Raw genomic sequence first — 17,919 nt, 5'->3', positions numbered from 1 at the left:
GCTTTACAGCAGCTCAGTACAGAGAAAAAATGAAAAGGATGAGTAAGAACAAATAACTAAACTAAAACTAAAATAGAATAGAATAAAATAAAATAAAAGTGCAGGACATGCATGAGGACAGCGAGACAGTGGTGAGGTGTAGGGTAAGAGTGACAGATGGGTTCAAGGTGGGGGTGGGATTACACTGGATCGGCTCTGAGCCCCTTCTTGTTTGCGATGCGTGATGATGTCGCAGTCATCGAACCACTGTGCTAATAAGCAGTAAGCCGTTCATCTGACATCAGTCTAGGGGTGCCGCACATACCAGATACACAGATATTGCCCACCAGGCATGCAAAGAAGTGTGGGCTTACTTAGGCGACGCTGGTCTCATCAGTCAAACGACCCTCACTGTAAACTCTCCAGTCCTCACTCTGGATGTTTGGGCCAGCTGGCACAGTCCATTGGTCCTGAGTTCCTCACCACACTAACAGTTTGATATTTGTTTGGAAGTCATAACACAAAAGTAACAGGGTCTTCCAAACAAGCAAAAAAGGTAAAGTGTTGTCCTGCGAGTCAATCACTCATCCCAGCGTCTCGCACCTCCCTCCTGTTACTTCTTTAAGGGCAATTTATTACACCTGTAGTCCCTTTAGTCCCACCCCTTTGACAGCCTAGCAGCCCAGTCATTGGGTGGGTGGTACCATAATGGACGGGCTGGCAGATGAGTTTAGCAGACAGTATTGTGATCTGTAGTGAGAGTGGGGAGCAGGTGGAAGAGAGCCTGGAGAGGTGGAGGTATGGAATATGAAAGTCAGTAGAAGCAAGACAGAATACTTGTATGTAAATGAGAGGGAGGTAGGTGGAAAGGTGAAGATAAAAGTAGTAGAGGCAATGAAAGTTGATAAGTTTAAATAACTGGTATCAACCAGCCAAAATCACGGACAGTGCGCAAGGGAGTTGAAAAAAAAGAGTGCAGACAGGGTGGAGTGGATAGAGACGAGTGCCAGGGATGATTTGTGACAGAAGGATAGCAGCAAGAATGAAAGGGGAGGTTTACAGAGTTTAAGGTGTTAGGATTTTCATTGGGAGTGACCAGGATGGACAGGATTAGAAATGAATACATGAGAGGGACAGCTCAGGTCGAACAATTTGGAGACAAAGTCAGAGAGGCGAGGCTGAGGTGGTCTGGACATGTGCAGAGGAGGGATTGTGGATATATTTGACAGAGGATGTTGAATATGGAATTGCCAGGCAGGATGAAAAGAGAAAGATGCCAGTGAAGCTTCATGGATGTAGTGAAGGAGGATGTGCAAAGGGTTGGTGTGACAAAAGAGGATGCTAGGGATAAGGTGAGATGGCCGCAGATGATCAGCTGTGGTGACTCCTAAAGGGAGCAGCCAAAACAAGGAGAAGAAGAGCAGTAGGTACATGCAGGGAACATAAATCTTACTCTTTCACAATCATATGCAAGCATTTGCAATGACAATAAAAGAATCTTGAATTTACACCACTGTCTATGGTGCTGTCTGCTGGCACTCAGTAAGGTGTCTGATGCTAATAAATACAAGCATATTTATGATCATTAACCTGAGGTCATAGGTCCCCTCATATTTATTCTCCACTGTGTTAAAGTGATCCCATGCATCACTTTTACAGTCCATCCATTTACTGAACCACTTACACTGTATTGCCAAAAATATTTGCTTGTCTGCCTTCACATGCATATGAACTTGAGTGATCTCAGATTAAGAGTCTCCACATTGCTACATAATAACAATGCTCCTTTATTTCCTGTTAGCATCATTTTTGTGCCAATCATGCATATAAAACCCATATTCAAGATTCTCATTTTTTAAAAAGTAATCTTGAAATATTAAAATGTCAGCTAAAAAAAGCCTCAATTTTTTAAACTTTTTTAAGATGATAATGTCAACTTAATTATCTTCCACTAATTATCCATATCCATTAATTCCATTAATTGTCATATAATCATCCATCAGTGGTGAAAGTGATGGGCACAGACTAGAAATGCAAATGCTTCTTTCATCAGCTTCTGTCTGGAATAAAAGAAAACCCTTGTTTTAAAATGATTAATCTGCTGTCATTATTATTGTAAACTGCTTATTTAATGGGTGTAAAGCTTGGAACAATAACCTAAGATAGCAGGGTGTAGTGAACAATAGACTATGATGGGGATGCATGTCTTGCATTTGAAATAATTGTTTGAAAGTTGGGTTTTATCAGAGGGAGTCTCAGACATAATTTTCTGCAGTTCTGAGTCTTTTATAACTGTCCACCCTGCAGTTTCAACAAATCAGACAGTTTAAATTACACATAGTAACCCATCTTTCTCTCTCCCTCTCTCTGTCTATCTCTCTCCCTCTCTCTCACGCACACACACACACACACACACACACACACACACACACACACACACACACACACACACACACACACACACACACACACACACACACACAAACTTGTGATTTTTAGAAAAAGAGACACAAAAACAGAGCTTGAAAATTAGGTGACAAGCCACTTTCTCAGGCTGTCGGTCAAGCAGTGTGTGATGCAAAATGACACACAGGAAAGCAGGCAAGCGGCAGGCTGCTCTGGTAACCACACACACGCACACACACGCACACACACGCACGCCTGCAGCCCACAGGACACTTCACACCGATGTGATATGAACTAATGGAGCTGCAGGACATTATGTAAAAAAGACGACAGAGAGGAAAAAGGGCAAGGTCAAAAGATTCAAGAGAAAGAGAGAGCGAGAAAAAGTAGACACTAATGCCATGCGAGTAAAGGACAGAAATTAAATTGGGGTGATTAGGATAAGAAAGAGAAAGTAGAATGAGATGATGATTAGCTGTAATCTAAGTAGCAGAGAATGAAGTAAGTAGTGCCCTCACAATCCGTCTGAATGGCAGGTTTGGTCTCACAAGTGATTACACCATTCTGAGCCCTCTTTTAGAAAGTAGGAATCAGGAGAAAGGGATACCAAGACAAAGAAGGACTTTAAGGAGAAGGGGATACTGTGTGAGTGAGTAAGTGAGAGGAAGTGATAAAGCAAGATAGAGAATGGCTAAGTAACTCCCATGTACAAGAGAAGTGATATCTGCACAAAAAGAGAAGAAATGTTTAAAGGTGAGCAAAGCAAAGTGGGTCATTTCCACCAGAGCAGCACTTTGGCTACTTATCTGTTTTTGCTATCTGTCCTCGTGGAGGGTTTTAGCCTTATTTGGCAGCCACATTAAAGAGGGATGAGTGTTCATGTGGTTGTGAATCTTCAGTACATCTTCCAACTAAATTATTATGTTTGTTGTTGTTGTAAGAGTGTCTAAAATGACATACAGAAATATTTCCAGCCTAAATAACCAAAAAAAAAAAGGGGGGGGGGGGCACTGTGATACAAACACACCTGACTGTCTGAGTGTTGGTTAGGTCAGTGGTTCTTAAACTAAATTGTGGGGGCGGCAAACAAAGGTTTTCACCTTGAATCCTCTTTTATTGTTAATGGTTGATAGAAATAGTGAGGTGTGGGACATGAGCTTTTTTGGGTTCTGAAGTGGAAAGTGCCAGAAAATGTTTGAGAACCACTGGGTTAGCTTTAGGCATTGACGGTTCTTTGCTAGTGTTAGGAATTAATCTGGTCTTGAGTTAAATTCACAATATTAAAGTCTCCATATTAGCAGTGAGCAGGGTGCCAATGTCTTTCAATTAGTCAAAAGCATTGGAAGCTGTCTCTCCCAAACCAACACTGTGATTACTCCGGATATTCCGCTGATGGATCCTAAAAGCACCCATTAAGCCTCTACTAGATAATTTTGACCATGCACAAAAAAAGGAAGGTCTCAATCTTTTTAATTATTTGGATTTTTCATATTTAATTAATAGGGATAATAGTTCAGTTATGAATGAAGGCCCAAATGCTGTTTTGAAACCTCCTCTTCAGAGCCAGGATTAAAACTCAAGCATTTTATCTATTTATTAGTTTGTTGGCATAAAGAAGTAAATTTTGAACTGAGAATCTTTTAAAAATCTATTAAAACGGCTACAATATTACTTTTTAAATTGTGGAATTTAAACATCCTCGGGTTACTAAAATACACGGGTTTACAAAAGGCACTTGAATGAATCAACTGATGTTGGAGTCTGTTGATTAAGTGTACCTTTTGAGACGATTTGGGCTTTGTGGCATGGCGCATTATCCTGGTACTAAGGGGCCCAAAGTGTGCTGAGAAAATATCTCCCACACCATTACACCACTGACACCAGCCTGATCTGTTGATACAAGGCGGGATGGATCAACGCTTTTATGTTGTTTTGTAATTCTGACTCTACCATCTGAATGTCGCAGCAGGAATCCAGACTCATCATCAGACCAGGCCACGTTTTTTCCGGTCTTCTGTTTTTCCGATTTTTAGTGAATTGCTCTGGTTAAATATCTACACTCAGCATTATGTCGTTTATGGGAAGAGATGTTGAATTCACCCACATTTGTACTCACAACTGTCTCAAAAACCTTGGAAATACCAAATCCCACAAAATGATCAAAACATCCACCCCTCAGTGCTTCACAGCAGTGCTGTTCTCTTTACTCTTGGAGGGAAAGTCTTGTACAGTGGTTCTTCAATATGTAATTTAATTTTTAAAAAGGCTTTGAACACAAAGCTTTTGTAGTTTTTTTTTTCCTTTTTTTTTTTTTTAAAGATGCTGCTGAAACAAGAGTAAATAGTGCACTCGTATTTTCAGCTGTGGGTTAATACACACTTTGAGCACATTTATTTAGGGCACGGTGTACAGCATCCATGCTCACTGTGATGAAAGCTCAAGTCACGTATTGCAATAGTGTGCTTCTAATAATGTGCGTGTGTTTTAACACCCTGTAAGAACAGAAGGCACAGAAGAATGAGCTCTATCAGATTTGGCTACACAGGCAACACGTGTTAGTAGGATGAAGTCATCATTCGTTTTGGTCTTTTTATGTGAACCGCTGTCAATAATAAAAAATAAAACAGCATCGCCAGCGTCATCTATTTAAAGCCAGGAAGCAGCATCTGTTGAGAGCAGTGGAAGTGTGTGAAAGAAGATGGAAGTCTAATGCCAGGTAAACCACATGTAGCACTCATCTGCACAATTCATTTAAAACTCAGCATGCTGAAGCTGAAGTCATCAAACAATGATGGATTTTGATGGAAGTGTGAGGTTACAGATGAATAGTGCATTAGCTGCCGGTCATGCGTGAAAATACCTTCATTACCGAGCTGAGTGTATAAACTGTCAGCGCAGGTATTACGTCTGGCTTCGGCGTGCTCACACACACCAATGTAAACACTTGACTTTTCTCCTCATTTCCAACATTGCCAACCCCTCCATATCACTTGACACTGCAATGCTATTAGCATATAATTACAGTAAAAGGTAGGTTGTGCCCCCCCCCCGTGGGTAAGAAAGTGGTGGAAGGGGGAAGATTGGCTTTGATGTAGAGTCGAGGTAGTGCACATAACCCGGGTTCTGCTCTGCTTCTTGCATGACTAACGTGCCGTGCAGGAAGCAGAGCCATGTTCATACACATGTGAAGCCACAGAAGCAGATACTTTTGTATGTAATAGTATATGTCTGTGTGTATGAAGAGTGTATGTCTGATTGCATGGGAGGATGCAGGTTTACATAACATGTATAATAGTGCAATGCATGTATAAGATGTTCCACAGGGGTGCATATACCAAAGCAATAAAGAGTGAATTGGTAACTTTTTATTTAAAATTAAAGCTCGAGTGAAGCAAAGCGAGAGAGAGGAAACTGATTAAAAGTGATGTACTTCTCTCTCTTTGCTGCTGTGAGGCATGGCAGGTCCTACATTTCACATTTCAGCCACAGTCTGTCTAAAGATAGACAAATAAATAAACAAGAGATGACAGAATTAATAAGTAATGCAACTTTTTTAAAACAAAATCCAAATCATGAAAAACTTTGATCTGCAGTATTGCCTGTGACATTTTTTTCTCCTTTATCATTTTATTTCTGAGTTGTTGTAATATTTGTGTTCATATTGTACCCAATAAAAAAAAGCTGAAAAAAGAGAAAAAAGTAATATGACATTTTGGGGTAATAAGCTACAAGTTAAATAAGAAGATGGATATAAGCTGACTTTAAAGATATGGTTCTACTGTAGCTTACGATTGCTCTCAGACTGCATCTGGCCACCATAGGCTGCATGAAAAGTATGGATGTACGTAGCAGCGTAACATTGCCCAATCAGTTGTGGACCATAATTGGATAATAAATATCTTTTTTTTTTTTTTTGCTAACCAAACAGAGCATATTTGAATCAGCGGGTAGAGCTGGGAAGTTATCAGCTAATAGTACCAATGGTACCAGGTTTTGGAAGTGAAAAATCAAACCAAACATAAAACAAATTGAACTTACAAGTTAAAATGCACAGCTGACTCCTTGGTGTATATTTATGAGTATGTTTATTTCTGCTGTTAGGTTGGGCATTTTAACGTGAGAGTTTGTGAATATTGACTCAGTTGTGAAACCAGACTCAAGTGGCCATGTGAGGAACTGCAGGTTTTGGTACTTTTGAAGTTGCTCCTTATTGGCAACCGGTGCTATAGCTGGAGTTATTGCATAGAAGTCCTGGACATAAATTCAACATTAGATATAGTGTAAATAAGTTAGTGTGGAATAACAGGGTCCAACTGAAATTTACCAACTCCTGGATAAATGGACACAAATGTGATAATGTGTACAAATGTTCTACAGACTAAATCTTTTGGGGGTGGATCCTTTTAGATGGATTTCAGTGAAATTTGGTACTCAAGTTTGTGTTTGCATGTGTGAATTGTGAACTGGTCATCCTGATCTCTCATCACATCCCAACTCTCTCCTTTTTGACCTGCTGCCTTCTGGCAGGCGCTACAGGTTCCTCAAAGCAAAAACAGATTCAGAAACAGCTTCATGACTCCTCCCCCCAACACCACTACCACCTCCTCTACCATTCCACTTTTTCCTCATTCTGCAATAATTTCTCTCCTGTGCAGTACCCCGACCAAGTGCAATACTTGATCAATCACCAATATCTTAAATAATTAAAATACTCTATTGTCTATTTTTGCTACCACATTAGCTCATCACAATACCCTGTATATACTGTAGTTATTTCCTAGTTTAATATATAGTACTTTTTTTACATTTATTGTGTAAATGACTGTTTGTTTTTCATTTTTCTCTTTGCATATGAAGGTGTAGCCACTCTAGAATTTTGTTATACACCGTATAACGACAGTAAAAGGCTTCTAATTCTAAACTTCCTGTAGCACCATCATCACACCACCACTTTAATTTGCATAAAATGTTGCTTTATGACTACTAAATACTGTCAAGATTTCTGTTTAAAGGTGGACCCAAATATGATAATAAAGTCCACACAAGCAACAAAAGGTAAACATGTCCAGAAGGGCAAAAAAAAATAAAAATAAAAAAAAATCCCCCCATAACAGACAACACACACAGAGACATGGAGACTAGAAACACCAAAAGTCACACAAGGGAACCGGGAAGTACAACAGATCATCCACGAAGACAAAGAGGCAGATGGGAATATTTATACACAGAGGGCTGATTAGGGAATGGGAAACAGAAGGGGAACGAGACACTGGTGAAAACAATCAGAAAGCAAAAACACTAGAACAGAAACAAAGTGACACTAAAAATTCAAAACAGGAATCCAGGATTAAAAATGGGGATTGTGACAGAAATCTGCAAAACTAATCAGAGTTCCATCAGCTGCACTGCATTTTGTGTTTGCCATAATGGTTATTAGTTAAAGTTGGCATGCCAACAAGTTAAACTAAGGTTGTGAACATAGTCAGATTTATAATAATAATAAATTATATTTGTTGTCACCTTTCAAAACACTTAAGGACACTTTACAACATCAATATAACAGCAAGAAGAATATTAAGACATTAAAAAGCTGGAGTAATATGTGATGTAAAACATATAAACCAAAAAAAAAAAAATCATGATGATTATAGTTGACACGCTGATGTGAACAGATGGGTTTTGAATTGTGATTTAAGCTGTGTAATAGAGTGTAGTTGATGGAGGTGAAGTGGTGGTGAGTTCCAGCGCAGTTAAAGGCTCTGGCACCCGTGGTGTTAAGTCTGAAATGAGGAGCACTCAGGAGTGCAGCTGAGGCTGAGCGTAGAGTACGGGAAAAGCTGTGAGGATGGACGAGGTCTGAGAGTTATGGGGGGTGCCAAGTCATTGAGAGCTTTGACGGTGACGAGCAGAATCTTGTGTTGGATGCGTTGGGGAATGGGAAGCCTATGAAGCAGGATGTGAATATGTGTAATATGATGGGTGGACTTGGTGCAATTTTCGCTGCAGAGTTCTGAATCGTTTGGAGTCGATTAAGGAGTTTTTGGGGGGATAATCCAAACAAGAGGTGCCCAGGGCCCGAACCAGAACTCGTGAGCTGTCGAGAAAAAAAAGGGCATAGACTTGAAATGTTGCACGGGTGGAAGAATCAGCGTTCTTGTGAGACATTATTAATGCGGGCGGTAAAGGAGAGAGGATAGTCTAAGATGACGCCAAGACCTTTGACTCTGGCAAAAGTGTCGACTTGACAACCATCCAGAGAGACAACAAAAGGGTGTATTTTGGAAAGTGAGTCTAAGCATCTGTATCTTATGTGGATATTAGTCCTTACCTCAAAAAACTACTGTCCTCAAACATCCCTACACAGCTCATTGCAAGACTTTAGTGCCGCAGCCTTGTTTTACCTTATCTTACTTTTATGCACAGACTGTGAAATTGTTTATTGCGGCCAATGCTTGAGGCTCAGACCTCCATTCATTCCGGTCACCTTTCAACAGGAAGCCTCATTCTGGCCAGACTAAAAAAGGCGGCTGACACGATGCTGTTCTCATTACAGCCGCTCTGTCATGTCTCCTCGGAGAGAAGACGTTTGTAAATAATCCATCTTGATTTCTATGTCCTGATAAGTTGCTCTGTGTGTTTTTTACATGACTGACCTTCCATTGACCACTTCATGACATTTTTTTTTCCTTGGAGAAAAATGTTTTGACGTTTGCCGGCAAAGTTGGTGCCCTACAGTAAATATCACTGAACCAGGTGGCCAATCATGCTCTCTGCAGCATACTAAATGTGATGAGATACTGTAGCTTTTTTAGGGTCACCTTGTCTGTTAGAATTCATAAATATCTTTAAAAATCTTTTTTTTTTTAATTGCACTGGAGTAAAATGACATAAATACATGATATAAACCCAAAAGATTTATATCATGTATGCTCTCTGACTGCACCACAAAATTTTGGTGTGTATTCTGTAGTGCAGTCAGAGAGCGTTAAAGGAGAATGGTAAACTCTGAGCTACAGACAAGACTATATTTATTCCTGTGGCTTGCAGGAGCTGGATACGCTCCATAATCATCTGTGTCCTACCTTCCAGTTCTCTCATGCTGTATGACTCATGACCTTATTTGCTGATTGGCTCTGTGTATCTCGTTTCCAGGACGACCACTCCATGTTTTTCCAGTTCGGGCCATCCATCGAGCAGCAGGCCTCTGTCATGTTGAACATTATGGAGGAGTATGACTGGTACATCTTTTCCATAGTCACTACGTATTATCCTGGCCATCAGGACTTCGTCAACAAGGTAAATAAACACAAAAACAAAATGACACTTTCATTTATACTGCATGTAACAGCAGGCACAAACACAATCTTCTGCTTTATCATGTAGCATAATCATCTATTAAACTTTTTATTGCCAATGTGTTAAACAGACTGTAACGTAACCTAAAAAAATGTCTTAGCCAGATATTTGCATTAATAATGCACTGAAAGGCACCAACTGTGCGAACACTGTTGAGAGGTCCACTTCCGTCTGTGACCCGAATTAGTCATAGACAATATAAAAGAGGGGCGTAACCACCAGTGGGTGACATCACCCATTGGTTTTGATGTCTGCAATTCAGTGCTTCAAGATTTTTTCTTGTTGTTTATATTTAGCCTCATTTTTATTAAAGCATCGAGAGCTAAATGATCAGCTAACGCTTTTAATGCCATAAAGCAAGGCATTTTAACATAAGAGTCAATGGGGTAGACCTTCCTCTGGAGCCAGCCTCAAGTGGCCACTAGAGGAACTGCAGTTTTTGTCAGTTCTGCACTGAATTCATGATTCAGCCCCTGAGGTTGCCCGACTATATAAAAGATGAAAAAAGCTTCTTGATTAGAAAAATGAAGGCAATGCGTTCTATCTGAAGGCCACCAGAGGGCGATAGCTATGGCAGGAAAAAGACAGGCGTAGTGCTCTGACTCATGTAAACACTTTTGTGATTAATTTATGGGCTCTCTCTCACCCATTTCAGGTAATATTTAATAAAAAGAATTAAGTCTGTTTTGTAAATCTGTTTCAAAAACAAGGATCTGTGGCATTCATTGGCTAATGACTTTATGATTGATGAGCAGGCAGTTTCACAGTCAGACCAAGCACTCCCCATCACATCCATTTGTTGTTGTTTTTTTTTATTATTGTAAAGCAAGACAAATGGTGAAAATGTAAATTTCAACACAACAGAACTTCAGAAATGGATGGTGTCACAATAGCTACATCCATCTTTTATATATAGACTGTCTACGGATTTCTTCCTTGGAATTAGTGGACATGACCTGTCAGTTAAAGGACTTTAAACTATTAAATTATAAAAAAAAAAAAAAAAAATTCCCTGACTAGTTGGTGAAAACCTAGTAATTCCTTTGGTTGCTAGCAGATTGCCACGGTTGCCTGTAGTTTGCATGGAGCACACCAACTTGTTTGCAAACCCTCGCCAGCTGCTCTTCAAGTGGTAGTGAACCTGTGAAGAGTGCAACACAAACTGGAAATGACAACACCCTTGTGCGTGGCTATCATTGTTTAGGCTGGTGCTTGGTCTGGTTGAAGCAGGCACTGCACACAAACACGAGCAGCAAAGTTTACTTAATAGCTGCGTCATTACTAAGAACAGATTTTTGTGTGTTACTGGGAGAGTCTTTTCTCTACCTTTCTTCAAAATGTACCATTCGATAATAAGTTGAAACCAGAAATACATGGAGGAGCATTATCTGCAAATATAAATGTATTCCTTTTATAAAAACTGACTCCAGAATCAGCAGGATACTTACTGCTTATGAAGCTAATGGCCGTAAAGTTTTTCAACCATGGATTCTTGCTACATATATATTTTCGCTACTGGGTTCTGGGCACATTAGGTATCAGTACTTTTGTTTTTGGGGACCTATTATGAGAAGCCTGAGATCAACATATTTCCTTTAACAAGATGCATGTCTTATCCTTTTAGTCTCCTGTTTTTTATTTTTGTGGTTTTGCGAAGACAATGTATGGTTGGAGAAATGATCCTATTTCTGAGAACATGATCACCACAAATTCAAGCTTTGAAAAATAATGCAATTTGGAGTTTGGATTCTTATCTTATTGGGTAGCTAGTGCTATTTTCTGATTGCTCTAATGGTAAAAAGCAGATTGGCCTTTTCAGTGTTGCCGCTCACTGGCTTCAGCCTTCTTATCTCCAGGCCTGAAAACACACTCTTTAAAGTGGATCTTGTAAGATCCTGAATAGCTTTGAACATCACACACAAACACACACACACACACACACACACACACACACACACACACACACACACACACACACACACACACGCATCTGAGGAGAATAAACACTTTATTGAAGCTAAGCTAATCATATTTTGTAATAGTTCAGCGATGGTAGTGTCTTTCCTTTGAACAAAGTTAAAGAAACAATCTGCTTTAAAATAAAAAAAAACAGAGAGAGAGAGAGGATATTTAGAGCCTGGTACTTCTCTGAGGAGTCATATTATCTCTAGAATAACTGACAAACTTTAACTCTAATGTATATCTGGAAAACAACAAAGACCTCAAAGAAAAACCTGATTGTTTTTGTATAGCCACTTATTACATAAATAAATCTTGTTGTACTCTCCTCTCTCAAGAAAATGTCAAACATACAGAAAAGGTCCAATTTTTCTTCCTTTATTACATAAGTTAATGTGGTGAGAAGTTGCCTATTTCTAAGCCCGTGTAACTCAGTTTGAATTGATTTTCTTAAGGAACAGCTATTTTTCTCTGATCCTAAAAGCCAAAAACCACAATATTTACTTCATCCAAGTGCCAGATACTATATAAGTAGAGGTTTGAAGACAATCCAAAAATCATGTCTTGCTGTGTTGCTAATTTATCTAGTTACAGGTGAGCACAGAAAAATATAACCAGCAGCATCTCCAATATATATATATATATATATATATATATATATATATATATATATATATATATATATATATATATATATATATATATATATATATATATATATATATATATCTGGGAAAAGAGATTACCTAATTTTTTTTTTTTTCCCTAATCGATCATTGCTTCCTCCTCCCGGGAGATGTGTAGAGACTAACTGTTTGGCAGTCTCAAAGCTGGAGGAGGAGACATCTCAGTCAGTTTTGTTCCAGTATATCTCCTTCACAACTACGCTGCATGTGTGCAGCCCACACGTCTTCAAATAATCACCTCCTTTCTCTCTAGGTCCGCAGCACCATCGAGAACAGCTTTGTAGGCTGGGAGCTAGAAGAAGTCCTCCTACTGGATATGTCAGTGGATGATGGAGACTCCAAGATCCAGAACCAGCTAAAGAAACTGCAGAGTCCCGTCATTCTGCTCTACTGCACAAAGGAGGAGGCTTCCACAATTTTTGAAGTGGCTCATTCTGTAGGCCTCACAGGTTACGGTTTCACCTGGATTGTGCCCTCGCTGGTGGCTGGTGATGCAGACCATGTTCCCTCAGTCTTCCCCACAGGTACACCCAAACACCAGACCAGAAAGAAGTGCTGTTAAGATTTTAGATTTTACATTTATGTGTCATATGGTTGGAATGGACCTATTAGACCCATTTCCAGCTACATAATTTTATTATTATTCCTAAACTCTAGTACCTCTTTTTTTTTTGCATTCTTTTCTTTTCTTTGATACTGTGTCTTGGTGCAGCCCTCAGTTTATCCTTTTTTGAATCAAGCCGTTTTAGCTCTTCTTCCTTGAATCCAACTTTCTTACAATTGGCTGCAACTTGCAAACAGAAGTTTTTAACAGCAGCTGTGTGCCTGAGATGACCAAATAAAGAATATCCCGTCTCTCTGACACCATTCAGGACCCACAGTAGAAAGAATCTGAAACCGAGCATTTAGAGCAGTGTGAAGCCTAAGCTCTCGGCTCACATGGATTAGTTGCAGCTGATCTCATTGTTTGAAACTTTGGCCATGTTTAATATGAGCATCCTTATTTACCTGAGGAAATGCATAATTTGTCATTTTTGAAGTATATTTCAACACAGCTAATTAAAAAGAGGCTTATTTTATTTATCGTGATGCTTTGTTTTCAAGTTTTGTCAGTTTGTTTTTGTCAAAAACCAAGGCTGAAGTCCAAAAGTTTAATTCTTTATCTTTCCTAAGATTTCAAAACTTCTAGATTAACTTCCAACAAACAGATGTATCTGTGTTTATTTTCTATGAATTTTTAACACTTTTACAAGAAACCACTGACTGATCACAATCCGCAAAGTGTTATTGCCACAGGCCAAAGATGAAAAGTTGCCAGGGGGGACTGAGGGGGCAGATCTCACTGGCTGAGTGGCCAGGTCGCATCCCTAGGCGTGCGGCTGTGCTGAGTGGGGGTTTTCCCCTCATAGCTGAGAGGTTTGCTGGGCGAGGATTCAGGACAAAATAGTGTGGTGTTTATTTGCAGTTCATATGTCAGAAACTGTTCTATAAACTGCATTTTTTTTTCCAGACATACTTTTGAGAGATATTGCAGATGGTGAAGTTAAACTTTGGAAACATCGTAAAGTTTTGATTACATCATTGCTTGGCCGTACACAGTATTTTCAACCTGCATCACGTTTTACTCTGGCCACTCATTACTTCATTTTGCCTCACTACCTGCCATTGTTCATAAAAATTTGACAGCTTTGGTCCTTTAAACTAGATCATTGAGGTCTGAAGTTTAATTAGCTGTAGCTTTGCTGCACTTTTACAACATCTGTCCGTCCTGGGAGAGGGCTGTCTCCTGAGTTTCATATAAATAACCTGTGTTTTTAATTTAAGCATGCAGTACACACAGTCCATGAAGGACTGTGGTGAGAGACTCAGTTTTTGCAGTTCCATTTACCCATTTTCCATCTACCAAGCTGGCATCCAATCCTCTTTGAACAAGACTAAGATGTCTGCTGCATTACTCTGTGGTAGGTTCTCAAAAAACTTTGTATTAAAATGTGGGCACAATTGGCAGATGGGCCTGTTTGCATATATGCAAATGTTCTCCCAGTGTATTTGCAGCACACCAGTGGCAGTCAGTGATTGGGTGCATACTGATTTTTGTTAACTGCAAATAAGCAAGTTTAGAATGTGCTTGAAAATGAATTTCATCATATGTGATCGTTTTACGTCTACTGATTTTCATGAATAAGATAAAAATCAGGACTAATAAATATTATTTTTATACAGTGGCTATCCATTTTACTAATAACCTGAAGTCTGGCCTCATTGTTACCAAAATTCCCAGCGATGGTTTGAAAGCATTTCTTCAGGGATTCAGGTCTTTTTTTTTTTTTTCAGTGTCTCTCCCTAGAGCCCTTCCACTCACTGAGCATGTTTAAAGACATTTATTTCAACTACAGCTCATTTATAACTGTATTTCCATTTGCCTGAGCAGGTGAAAAATCAAATTTTAACATATGTTTGAATCTGGCAGAAGCACAGAGGCTGGCTGAAAATGCAGGTTTGCCTTTTTCCAATAGATTTACAGTGCAGGTTTCAAATGACACACATAATCCTAACCAGCCATGGAAAATGACCTGAAAATGCAGTTGTTTCTGTGTGCAAGAAATTGATCTTGATGTGTGATAGCCAGCAGTTTCTCATGCTTGGAAAACCAAGCCTTACAAAGTGAGCTGAGGAGTGACCGCAGTCAGTTATTTATTTATTTTTACCTTTTCAATTTTGTTTTCAACATTTTAGGCATTCCCTCTGAGATTTGTCTCCCTTTTGTCTCAGTTTTTGTTTTTTACCTCCTCTAAAGTGCTTTTATTTTTGTATATCTTACCCCCTCTGGCTAATTTTCACAGCACTTTCCTGCCTATTTTTCTCATAATACTGTCTCTCTCATCTTCCTTTCATCTTTCTTCTTTTCCACCTTCTTTCCATACATCCCTTTCTCTCACCTAATTTCTCTCTCCCTCTCCATCTCTCCCAGGGCTTATCTCAGTGTCATATGACGAATGGGACTACAACATCGAGGCCAGGGTACGTGATGCAGTGGCTGTCATTGCCACTGCAACCTCCACCATGATACTGGATCGAGGGCCACACACCATGCTGAAGTCAAGCTGCCTCGGGACACCTGACAAAAAGAGCTCCAACACCGGCCACTCCAAAGAAATACTTAAGTGAGTTAATGCAGAGGCTGGTATGGATGCTGTGTATAGACAATGAGACGTGTAAACAAACCACACCCATTAACAGTAAATGTACCAGTGTAATGAAGTGGGCCTGTGATACTTTGGATTTTTTGGACTGATGTAATACTGTGCTTAGCAGACAAGAGTTTTCCTGGACTATAATATTTTTGAAAGAGAGGATGGAGATGTGGAGGTGTGCAGTGGAGAGAAGAGGAATGAAAGTAAGTAGAAACAAGATAGAATACTTGTGTGTAAAGGAGAGGGAGACTGGTGGAAAGGTGAAGATGTAAGAAGTAGAGGCAGTGAAAGTGGTTGAGTAATAACTGGTATCAACCATCCAAAGCAATGGACAGTGCACAAGAGACCTGGAGAAGAGAGTGCAGGAAGGGTGGAGTGGGTGAAGATGAGTGTCAGGGGTGATTTGTGACAGAAGGATAGCAGTAGATGGAGACCTGTTATGATGTATGGTTTGGAGATGGTGCTACTAGCAAAAAAGACATGAGGTAGAGCTGGAAGTGGCAGAGTTAAGATTTTCAGTCAGAGTGACCAAAATGGATAGGATTAGAAATGAGTATATCAGAGGGACAGCTCAGGTTGAGCAGTTTGGAGACAAAGTTAGAGAGGCGAGGCGGAGACGGTTTGGACATGTGCAAAGGAGGGACTGTGGATATACTGGGCAAAGCATGTTGAATGTGGAGCTGCAAGGCAGGAGGAAAAGAGGAAGACCCCAGAGAAGGTTCATGGATGTAATGAAGGAAGACATGCAGAGGATTTTAGGGACAGAGTGAGATGGAGGCAGATTATCCACTGTGCCATGTGAGTACAAAGAGCCTGACAGGTGAGCAGGTGGTACAGCAGTAGCTAGGTGGGATGGGACCAGAATCAGTGGGTTGGGAGGCTGCCAAATGCCCCTCAAGATAAACTGCTTTGCTTTTCCCATCGTATTTTTTAGCACCAATTGTCTTCAAAACTTTGAAAAATACATGCAGGTCTACACAAAAGCAGCGGCAGGAACTCGGCGACAAACAAACAGAAGACAAATATGAAAAAATCAACAGCTTGTTTTATTGCTCCGCGCACACTGACGTTTTCAACTCACCTCCTCTTCATCACGCTATAATGCATGTAGTGGCACCATCTAAAATCGCACTGTAGTAGTCACATGATGCAGTCACATGGTGTAGTCTTAAATGGGAACATCTAGAGCTACCTTACTCTGATCATAGAATTCCTGTAAATAAATGGCCCCTGTAATGGTATGCTTCATACTGAGGGGGGTGTCTTTCAACAGAACATGCTTCTCTTGTAATAAAATATGCCTACTATTCATGTCCCAGATAAAAAAAATAAATAAATAATAAAAATATAATAAAAACATTAAAGTGAAAGCTCCTGCAGTGCAATGCAGTCCAATTGCCCCCTAGTACATTTGGACCACTTGGTGTCTTATTTTGCCTCATGGGGAAACCCCTTTACTGTGAATTTCTTATAGGATACCAATTTACCAGCTAATGAAGTACAGCAACCATCAAAAGTCAGGACATACACATAGGCTGGTACATGAGTTTAAGCAACAAACCCACTTGGCTGTGTTTGGGAAAATAAGATAGTTTTGGTTGACATTTAGCTGCAACATGCTTCTCTCCCATTCTCTTAGTTTCCACAGTGATGCGTCCTTTGATGGCACTAACAGAGTACATTTGGCTACAGTCCATGCATGTTGAAAATGGCAATAAAGGGGTACCTGGTTAGGTAGAATCAAGCACAAAAGGGGTCCCAATCAACCGTCATTATACACATGGTGTTGGGAGTGAAAACCAGTTGCAAAATCAACATGTTTGTGTTCAGATAGTGTTTAAAGGCTGAGTGCCTTCCAGTAAAGATAATCTCGCTTACTGAGAAAAGCAATAAGCTCCTTTCACCTAATTTTATAAAGCTTAAAATTTCTTTTTGTGCAGCCAGTGAACATGGTGTGTTACAAGAAAATGCCATTAAAAGTAAATAATATCTTTTTTTTCTTTTTTTTTTGAATCACTTAAATCAAAGCCAAAGCAGCCATCTGGTTTTTGGTTGCCTGAGCAAAAATTATTACTACAAATCTAGAAAATGTGCGACCCCACACATGTAGTACAACGTGGGCACAAAAAAATACACACAGACCTTAAACAATGCAGACACTTTCCCTCGGGAGAGCCAGAATTTGTTATACCAGCCAATAAAAACTTAAAAAGATGAACAGAAACATTAGCTCTCCGACTTATAACAGCAACTCTTCTTATCTTTATCTTAACCCACAGCCATCTTTAAAGAAAAACATCCTTTTTTCCCCCTCTTCCTCTGAACCTCCTTGTTTTGCT

General features: G+C 39.7%; 1 protein-coding gene across 1 annotated transcript in view; it reads left to right on the top strand.

The window, feature by feature from the left end:
- Positions 1-17,919, top strand: part of grin2bb (glutamate receptor, ionotropic, N-methyl D-aspartate 2B, genome duplicate b) — a 122,515-nt gene that overhangs the window by 59,802 nt on the left and 44,794 nt on the right. The window contains exons 4-6 of the mRNA XM_030734496.1: positions 9,538-9,681; positions 12,640-12,910; positions 15,358-15,550. Of these exons, the coding sequence (XP_030590356.1) occupies positions 9,538-9,681; positions 12,640-12,910; positions 15,358-15,550 (608 nt within the window). The remainder of the gene's footprint in view (positions 1-9,537; positions 9,682-12,639; positions 12,911-15,357; positions 15,551-17,919) is intronic.

The sequence above is a fragment of the Archocentrus centrarchus genome, chromosome 1 (genome assembly GCF_007364275.1).
Source record: "Archocentrus centrarchus isolate MPI-CPG fArcCen1 chromosome 1, fArcCen1, whole genome shotgun sequence".
NCBI lineage: Eukaryota > Metazoa > Chordata > Actinopteri > Cichliformes > Cichlidae > Archocentrus > Archocentrus centrarchus.
This window is presented reverse-complemented; position numbering and strand designations above follow the sequence as displayed.